General features: G+C 40.0%; 2 protein-coding genes and 1 long non-coding RNA gene across 5 annotated transcripts in view; 1 reads left to right on the top strand and 2 right to left on the bottom strand.

Moving 5' to 3' along the window:
* Window positions 1-1,142, top strand: part of LOC134197875 (uncharacterized) — a 2,231-nt gene extending 1,089 nt beyond the window's left edge. For both annotated transcript variants that reach the window (XM_062667227.1, XM_062667226.1), the window contains exons 5-7: window positions 1-56; window positions 344-410; window positions 638-1,142. The exon at window positions 1-56 is cut by the window's left edge and continues 91 nt beyond it. In XM_062667227.1, coding sequence (XP_062523211.1) covers window positions 1-56; window positions 344-410; window positions 638-921 — 407 coding nt within the window. In that variant the 3' untranslated portion in view covers window positions 922-1,142. The remainder of the gene's footprint in view (window positions 57-343; window positions 411-637) is intronic.
* Window positions 1,143-1,205: 63 nt separating this feature from the next.
* On the bottom strand, window positions 1,206-2,811 carry LOC134197876 (uncharacterized). 2 transcript variants are annotated; one of them, XR_009972709.1, is made up of 6 exons: window positions 2,709-2,811; window positions 2,202-2,415; window positions 2,058-2,138; window positions 1,693-1,837; window positions 1,486-1,636; window positions 1,206-1,428 (listed from the first exon to the last, which is right to left on the bottom strand). It is a non-coding gene; the product is annotated as an uncharacterized LOC134197876 (long non-coding RNA). The 2 variants fall into 2 exon arrangements; XR_009972708.1 differs by lacking the exon at window positions 1,693-1,837 and having other exon boundaries at window positions 2,202-2,792.
* Window positions 2,812-2,988: 177 nt separating this feature from the next.
* LOC134197874 (probable serine/threonine-protein kinase DDB_G0281745) overlaps window positions 2,989-10,000 on the bottom strand; it is an 11,452-nt gene continuing 4,440 nt past the window's right edge. Inside the window, exons 5-9 of the mRNA XM_062667225.1 lie at window positions 9,185-9,283; window positions 6,821-6,895; window positions 5,017-5,518; window positions 4,613-4,935; window positions 2,989-3,711 (exon numbers count right to left, since the gene is read on the bottom strand). Coding sequence (XP_062523209.1) covers window positions 3,244-3,711; window positions 4,613-4,935; window positions 5,017-5,518; window positions 6,821-6,895; window positions 9,185-9,283 — 1,467 coding nt within the window. The 3' untranslated portion in view covers window positions 2,989-3,243. The remainder of the gene's footprint in view (window positions 3,712-4,612; window positions 4,936-5,016; window positions 5,519-6,820; window positions 6,896-9,184; window positions 9,284-10,000) is intronic.

The following is a 10,000-nucleotide window of genomic DNA, read 5'->3' as shown; positions in this document are numbered from 1 at the left end:
CTTTGAAAGCACGATTGGCAAGAATCAGAGACGTAGCTAATGTTGAGAGTGATGAGGTTTGTTCAGTTAGATGGCATTCGTGTTAATGATGATTATCATTGATGTACAGATAGTTGTATACATGTCAGTCAAAGTTGCTGCATTCTGTTCATGCCCACTAGCACGTCAATTTAGTAATAATAATAAATTAGAATTACCATTATTGATATCACCACTCACCTAAGTGACAATAATTTATTAGTTAATTGTTATTAGTGATCAATAAAATGTTGTAGATGACTGATTGACTATGTCGTATACATAAGACAGAAAATATTTTACTCCTTGACCTCTGCATTTTCAGGTTGTGGAAGATGATGTGACTGCAGCCAGAGTTCAATCTACTGCTAGCTCGAGTGCTCAGTCAACAGGTACATACTGATTCTTAGTTTCTCATGCTAGAATTAATGGATACGTGTGTGTGTGTGTGTGTGTGTGTGTGTGTGTGTGTGTGTGTGTGTGTTGCATTATGACTGCGTGTCTGTCAGTCTCTTAATCTTCCAGTCTCTGTTGTTTTGCTTCATTTTGCTGCTGCTGATCACTTTATTGTACAAGTTTGTATTTCATTGTAAGGAATGATGTTTATGCCTTACACTAGAGAATGATCATAGATGTGATCCGTATTCTTGTCGAGTTCTACGGGCAATTCAAGGAGTTGGCTCTACCAGATGGTATCCACTCGGTCGTGATTGTGATGAAACACCAGATCACCTGAACAAATTCACTGTTCATGTCAACGATTGTGATAAAGTTCAAGCTTTATTTGATGTGATGGCACAGAAAGTAGGAGAAAAACAAGCAGCAGACAAACTACTTGACACTTGCAAAAACATACAAAGCCCAATATATGCGTCAGTCAAAGAAGCAATGGATAAAATGTAATTTGGGAAGGTGTTTTTGAATTGCATATTAATAGTGTTGTTGTAGTTAAATGTCCACAATTGTGATTTGTTGTCATTTTTAATCCGAACGTAGCAGTCTAGTGATGTGTGTGTGTGTGTGTGTGTGTGTGTGTGTGTGTGTGTGTGTGTGTGTGTGTGTGTGTTGAAAAATTAGACACGATGCTCTATTACAACGATGCACCAGAACGAAACTCTTCTCGACTCAGAAACTTGTGTGAATTAACCGAGTGGCTGCCAATAGAAGTCAGATATCCAGAAAGGATTGTGGTAGATGTACATGTTTGTGTTGTAAAACATGTGATCATGACGTATTTCTAACATAAAAGAGCCTGCACGTCTCGTTAGTTTGATGACATTACTGCAACAGTTCCAGCTAGTACCACACTGTCTCTCACTTGTCACTAAAATGTACAACAATTCCTTTCACTTAGGCTTCATCTCCACGTCGGTCACATGAAGAATAATAATAGTCTCTCTTGGAGGACTCCTAACGCACAACAAAAATGAAAGCGAAACAAAGTTGGTGACAAACACGACGACTGACTCTTTCTCTCCTTCTTCTAGCATGTAGGATGATGCTATGGCCAGTAACGAGACAGCAATGACTATCTGTGTGGACCTTGACCATTAGGAAAGCACCTAATTGAGGGAGTTTGGTATTTCAGATTCGACTCCCTTCGCCACAAAGGCTGACTCTGTATCACAAATATCATTAGTATTTACAGTATGCTAATACCAGTGTCTGACAGACAGTAACTACATGATTGTTTGCAAATGTTTATGTTGTCTTCTTTCTCTCTGCTTGTCTGTCTATCTGCTTGTCTGTCCGTCCGCATCTTTTATTCAACTTGTGCCAGAATGCATTCAATGTAGAACTCCATCATGATAATCTAGCACTAACAAAATTTACTAATTATCACTAAACCAGATGTATTAAATAAAGTTTATCTTAATTATTATTCAAAAACATAATTTAGACAGAACAACTAACGTTTGCCAACACAGTCTAATTACTAGAATCTGCTAGAGTTAGACAAATTCACTACAAAACATTTCAATCAGCCTTAGTCGACTGTGACCGTATGTAGAATGGCCAATGAAGGTAAGACCACTTACCTGAAAGCTCTAGAACCCAACAAGTGCGCTCATACTGTGACAGAGATTATGTCCCGTATGTCCATCACCTTTCTCACCGCCCTGCAACAGAAAGACTCAAGAGATAAAACCAGATATTCAGTGGCATAAACATACAAAACCAACCTTTCAACAGACATGACTAACGTCTCTATTCGTCTTGTAGAAACGCGATGAAAGCGACTGACAAAGATAAGATCCCGGATGTCCAAACTATTGTCTCTCACATTTCACGTTTGGCCGTAGCAACAGTACGATGAGCACTAACATCACCCCGTAGGTCTAGTAGCCAGCGGTGATGACTATAACATTAGCCAAAAAGAACGCCTCAGATGTGCGTCTGAAGAGAGAAAATCACTCGAGATCAGGTGACAGAGATTATGTCCCGTCAGTCATCCGTCTTCTTCGTTGTCTGCGAGAGTAGAGCTTGACAAGCCAAAACCAACAATTTGGCGAAAGGAAGTCATATAATGAGCCTATCGACAGAGATGACTTGCGTCTCAAACGGAGTCGTAGAAACGAGATGGCAAGCACTGACCGAGATATGATACTCTGTGAGCGAGAATAGGTGCGATCAGTTTTCAAGTTCTACAGCAGCAACGTTACGACGGATGCTGACGTGACCCGCTCTACCTAGTTGCTATCCAGTAGGACTATCACGCTAGAGTAGCAGTTAGGTCTGGCTGCAGCTATTTGGCAGAAAATGAGTGACCGAGATTAGTCAATGACAGAGATGAGATCCGGGACTCTAGTAAGGAATGACGTCATGTGACTTGCATAAACAGAAAATAGTGCCAATGGATAACAATATTAATTCTAATAATTTACAACAATATTAATTATGCTCAGGTAGTTTACTAAAGTGACTATATCTACTACTGTGGTAAGTAGTAAGTATAATATCAAATGTACGTAGAATCAAAACATACTATAATGTCACGTGACTAGGTGATACACATCAAACCTACAAATACTGAATAACAATGTCAAAGTTCAAACAGTAAAACACGCTAGTTCTATAATGTCTCACCAATGAGATAACAAAATACAATGTGATCCTTCAAAGCTAAAGATATTGCTATTGCTAAGTGAATACCTTGTAACAACATATAAATGGTGTCAAGTAACAAACACATGCTTCAATCAAATGTACACTTCACCAAATGGACTAAACGACAGTGACATCAGCTATTCCATCCATCTTGCCCTTTACCATTCGTTTAGGAGGACATGCTTTATACTCGTCTGTATCACGAATACGACTGATAATACGACGGGCTTCTGTTGCTGTTGGTCGTGTGGCAGGATCATCTCTCATCAAGTGCTTACATAAAGCACAGACATCTATTTGACGGATGAGTAAGACTTGATCCATCCTTTGTTCACGATCTGGAGGAACAGCAGTGAAGAGCTCACATATGGTCACACCCATACTGTACACGTCGGTCCTGGTGCTTTTTGGTAAAGTTGGAACATCATATCTCTCAGGAGGTGTGTATTGTGGACTGAGCAGACCGACTGAAAGTGAAGCATCTTCAAAACGAGCAGCTCCTAGATCACCCAGTTTGGCTCTCATCGTTGCTGTAACCAGGATGTTTATTGGACAGATGTCACCGTGAAGAATCTTCTTAGGTTGCTATGACAACACAACAAAGTAATGCAACAATTAATACAAAAATTAAAGTTCTTGTGATGTGTATCTCTGTCTATAGATGACAATAGCATGTCTGTTCAATTTCATTTGTCTACTGATATTTGTTACTGATCTATTCCCATTTTCTAACTGCACTTGAATCCCTACCATTTTAATTATTAAAAATTAATTTCATTGATATGTAACTGTCACATTACCAAACAATGCCTCAATCAACTTCATAACTGTTTGTCTCTATACTGAAAATTTGTTTGCATGCTTATTGGATTACCCATTTGTCTGTCTTCCGTCTGTCTAGCTCTATGTATGATGGACTTTGTTGTGGTTTTTTACAAATCTCAATTGTAGTTTTGACCATGACGAAACAGTGCATTCCAAGATATGTACTTATGTACATACATATCCACACCTGGATAATACACAAATCGTATGTATCTGTGTATGTACACTGTTGCTTCTGCCAAACTCTTTGCTGCCGGTGATCCTTCATTTGAGATGCTTGAAACAAGATGTGTGTGTGTGTGTGTGTGTGTGTGTGTGTGTGTGTGTGTGTGTGTGTGTGTGTGTGTGTGTGTGTTTGTGCGTGCATGCGTGTGTGTTTCAATACATAAGCTTCACCATTACAACATCAATGTTAGAATGTCGCATTTCATCAAATAGAACTTCATGGTTGAATAGGCCGCCACTCTGGGGACCTTTTCCAAATATTATAATGCCATGCCGTTCTGGTAAAATGTTGGAAACACTAACTCTATGCGTCTGTCTGTCTGTCACTCAGTCTGTTTATGTCTATTAAGACCAGTTCAACTATCTTCAGATTATTCACTTTTGTATCTGTAAAAATATCATGTAAGTTCATTATCTTGTCATTTATGGTTCTTACCATGTTGTGAATGTAATCCAGTCCACACAAAGAATCATGTGTCATGTCAACTTTTTCTCGTAGAGTGAGAGGTGCAACATCTCCTTGACATGCATCAATCACACCAGACATGGAGCCGCTATGTAATTCCATGATAATCCATGCCTTCTTCTCTTCCAACTCCAGAGTCACACCACAAACAGTAGCAATGTTTGGATGATGTATCTTCCATGCTACGAATGCTTCTTGTTGTACAAGTTGACTGTTGCGTTGAACAGCAGCCAAATGATCATACAACAGTTTGACAGCAACAGGACAGTCACGCCAATATCCAACACAAACAACTAAATCACAATACACTTTTACTAACATTACACTACAAGATAACTAGTGCAGTAAAGAAAGATCAGAATCGTGCATCTCACCTCCATATGATCCACGTCCAAGTTCTGTGCCAGTCAATTGAATGTCATGTGAAGGAATATTGAAAACTTCCTGCCTTTGCTTGTGTCGTTCAATTGCTGTAACAGCATCTGAGAGAAGCTCTTCAATGGTGGCCTTTTCTCTTTGCTTTTCATTCAGTAGTTGCCGAAGATTTGCTTTCTCTTCACTTAGTTGCTCGATTTGTGTTCGAGCTTCATCTAGATCCTTCTGAACATTGCGTTTGTCTTCTTGTTCTTGTCGTAACCTTTGCAAGAGTTCTCCTTTCTCTCTTCTCTCTTCACTAACTGCATCTTCTCTCTGCAGTCTCTCCCCTCTCAATGCGGTCTGTAGGTCTGCATTTTGTTTTCTCATTTCAGCAATTTCTCTATCTTTTGCTGAACCTTCATTTCTCAGTTGTTCTATTTGTTGCATCAGCTGCTCTACTAACTGCTCATTTCCTATTCCAGCCACTTGTCTTGGAGGTTGTTGTGTAGGTGTAGTGGTCTGTGTAAAACAACAGAAATTCTTATTATTGATGTATACAGCAAACAATGTTCTATGCAGTTACACTGTAGGAAATCTCACAAAATGACACACACACACACACACACACACACACACACACACACACACACACATACACGGACAAATGTCAAGCCCTCCATGTCATTTGTGAATGACGTCAACCTTAATTAATTAAGGTTAGTTGCGGAGATAGCTCCCCCTGCCTCTAGAGACAGGGCAGGGCGTTCATGCGCTACGTGGAGGCTTAGCGTCAGCGCTACAATCCACCTGGAGCTTGGCCAGAGTCATCAGGGGAACTGACTTTGGTGCAGCTTTGGGACTGGACACCAAGGCCCACACATCTGCTGCATGACGTTAGGGCCAAGCAAGCGATCATGTCAACCCCAGTCAATGATCAGGTATCATTTATACTCCTGAGTAGAGAGAGAGAAGCAATTGTAAAGATGCTGCAGATGCAATCAAGACATTCACTGTAAATTGTGTGTGTGTGTGTGTGTGTGTGTGTGTGTGTGTGTGTGTGTGTGTGTGTGTGTGTGTGTGTGTGTGTGTGTGTGTGTGTGTGTGGATAACATTAAAATAAATATACATACAGGTAAACATATCAACACACACACACACACACACACACACACACACACACACACACACACACACACACACACACACACACACACACACACACACACACACAAACACACACACACACACACACACATACACACACACCCTAAATGTTAGGAGCTGCCTCTCAGAGGTCACACCCCAAGCTGCTAAGTTGGCCCTGTGCGCTACTCAGGGATCACTGGGTCTGCGCTAGCAAACTCTTGGAGCCAGACAAGGCACTGGCAGGAGCACAGACTTATGAGCTAACTGTGGTGTAAGCACACAGAGTCTCACCAGGACCCCAGTGGCTGACGTCACGACACAGCCGATGGCCTCTTACGACCCCAGTCAATGACCAGGTACAAATTTATACTCCTAAGTCGAGAGAAGCAAATGTATGTTAGTTTTCTGCTTAAGGATATTAAGCTATAGTTTGCAATCACTGTGACTTGAACTTGCAACCCTTCATGGTCCCGGATGTACACACTCCATAAGATGATTCTCAAACCAACTGAGTTATCGAACCACACACACACACACACACACACACACACACACACACACACACACACACACACACACACACACACACACACACACACACACACACAACACACACACACACACACACACACACACACACACACACACACACACACACACACACACACAATTTACAGTGAATGTCTTGATTGCATCTGCAGCATCTTTCTGATTCCGGCTGACAGCTAATTGCAGTGCTGTTTCTCCATCCTGTCAAATACACACAATATCCAAGTATGATTAACATCTTCTCATATTAATACATCAAAATACATACTAATAAAATTAGATGTATAATACACCAGTTTATACTTATATCTTCTCACCTGCTGGAGTATTGACTGTAGATCAAACAAAATAAATAGAATTTTCTATAAACTGTGTGAGCGTGGCACATAATTGTGGCACGTGGGCGTGGCATGTAGTGTCTGTGAGAATTTCTAAAATAAAATTACTGATGGTTTGGGAGAGTAACATCTACAAATCACACTGAGCAGCAGACTGATACTGACGCATCTATTACATTCTTAAATTAATTAAACTGTACTAATTAATACAAGGATAAAGATATAACTAATTAATTAATTAATTAATTAGTTATATAATTAATATAATTAATTAATACAAGGCTAAAGATATAACTCCACATGTGCAAGTGTAGTGTACACTACCTACTACATGAGTAGGCAGTGTACGCGTAGATGTGTACCTTAGCATGTGTAGCCGCAATAAAAATAATAAAAATAATTATGAATAAATAATTTACATATAATTAATTTATATCAATAAATAATTCATAAATAATATATAAATGACTTTCATACAATTAGTTATATAAATACATTATTAATAATAATATTAAATAAATAAAATATAAATAATTTACAAACAATTAATTTCCAGAAATAAATTAATTGTTAGCCTCAAACTTCTAGAACAGAGAGCATGTGAACTCTAGTCTGGACCAGAACGGTACTAAAATGACTTCGGAAATAGCCTTCTAAGTCAATCAGCATCTTAGAACCGGAATGTCGGTTGTAAATTCTGATTTGTTTAGCAATAATTGGTTATACTAAGTGCACTAACGCTGATTGGGCGCGTGTGAATTCCTCATGGGCGGCTAAGTGCACACCAGAGCCGTCATGAAGACTCTGGTGCACGCACACATCTCAGTTTTACTTTTAGTTTCACTTCTTCAATCTTTTCAAGCTTGCGGTAAGAGGACATGCACAGCAGCGTCGCTAGACCATCACCTTTGACAACTGGTCGAGTGGTAGTCTCGCTAGTCGAGCAGTTACAGTAGCCAGCAGTCTGCCAAAGAATCAAAGAGTCGTGCTTTCATGCCGTCTACCAAGATATCACCGCAAACACTGCAGACGTCTCTGTTTCGTTTCTACAAGATGTCATGGCATTTACAAATGATATGTTCATCTAGGTAAAACAATCCTACGCTGTTAGACTACCATTTAGCATCACTTTTCATAAGTACTTCCCAAATCGTTTTAGTAGTGTTGTGGTCCAGACTAGAGTTCGCACGCTCTCTGCTCTGTAAGTTGGAGGCTAATTAATTGTATGCAAATTATTTATTTATTATTTCTTAATAATTTGTTGATATAAATTAATTTCTATTGGAAGCGTAGATGCAGGTGTAGTGTATGGTACCTACATGTGTAGTCAGTATTGGAGGTGTAGCAGTCAGTTCTGAACACGTAGACATGTGGAAAGCGTAGAGGGCAGTTGTGAAGACATAGCGGGACACTACACCTTAGCATGCCTGGCTAGAACCCTGACTAGTAGCTAAAGCTGTGCTAACACCATGCACACCAAAATTCACAATACAATGATCTAATATATAAAGCTCAAAATGTCTGGTGTGTGTGTGTGTGTGTGTGTGTGTGTGTGTGTGTGTGTGTGTGTGTGTGTGTGTGTGTGTGTGTTCACGTTTGGCAGCCATGTCTTTTGTCCGTTCGCAACTGAGATTGGTACGCACACTTGGAACGCACAGGAAAAGGTTTGCGTAAAAAACTTTCAAAAATTATGCATCAAGTCCCCTTTCGAGGGGTCGACCCCCAAGTAAAATTTTTCGATAACACAAACGCTACACATTCACGTTCATTCGAACACACGCCCACACCAGTCCTGTGTAGATTGTATGCAACGTCGTCCTTCGCAAAGCTTCAAGCAATCGAATATCTCTTGCCGACGAAACTTACTCTTCTACCGCTTCATTTCTCTCCAAATTCTGATTGCATTTGTACCAAATCCAACCTACACGTTTTCTGCAGCAAGCGCTACACGGGGAGTGTGTCTATTTCTATCGAAACAAGCGCGAAGATCAAAATTCGAATTCATTCAGCACATCCGGGACCTCAAAACAAAGATTGCACGTGACGTGTCCACGGACCTAGCTTTGCACTGCAGTATCTTGCCCGTACGAAGGACAGGCCATGGATACTAGATACAAATATTATCATTCACATTCACATCAACATGTCTTACATTGGTTTTCATGTTCATATCACATCCATTCTCTAACAGAATACGAACAACTTTGGACTGATTGTTGTAAGCAGCATAATGCAATGCTGTCCATCCAAACTACAATAACAGAAAATTATAATAAGAAATCAATCAGACAGACAGACGCACACACAAACAGACAAACAGACAGACAGTATACAATTTTTTAGGTTAATCAGAACTTATTTGTTTTTAGCATAACGTCTTGTGTAAGAAATAAATGTATTGACAGAAAGACAGACAGACAGCGAGACTAAGAGAAAGACTGACAAAGAGAAAGACATAAATACAGACAAACAGACAAACACACTGACTAACTGACAGACAGACACACTGACAGACAAACAGAGAGACAGACAGACAGACAAAGAAACAGACAGACAGACAGACACACTGAGAGACAAACGGACAGACAAACAAAAAGACAGACACACTGACAGACAGACAAACAGATAGACACACTGACAGACAAACAGACAGACAGACAAACAAACAGACAGACACACTGACTGACAGACAGACAGACAAACAAACACACTGATAAACAGAACGACAGACACACTGACAGATAGACAGACACACTGACAGACAAACAAACAAACACACACTGACAGACAGACACACTGACAGACCGACGGACAGAGACATACTGACAGACAAACAAACAAACAGACAGACAAACAGACAGACAGACAGACAGACAGAGACAGAAAGACAGAGAGACAGACAGAGAGAGAGACAGACACACTGACTGACAGACAGACAGACAGACACACTAACAGACAGACAAACAAA

Source organism: Corticium candelabrum (genome assembly GCF_963422355.1).
Source record: "Corticium candelabrum chromosome 7 unlocalized genomic scaffold, ooCorCand1.1 SUPER_7_unloc_2, whole genome shotgun sequence".
NCBI classification, from domain to species: Eukaryota; Metazoa; Porifera; class Homoscleromorpha; order Homosclerophorida; family Plakinidae; genus Corticium; species Corticium candelabrum.
This window is presented reverse-complemented; position numbering and strand designations above follow the sequence as displayed.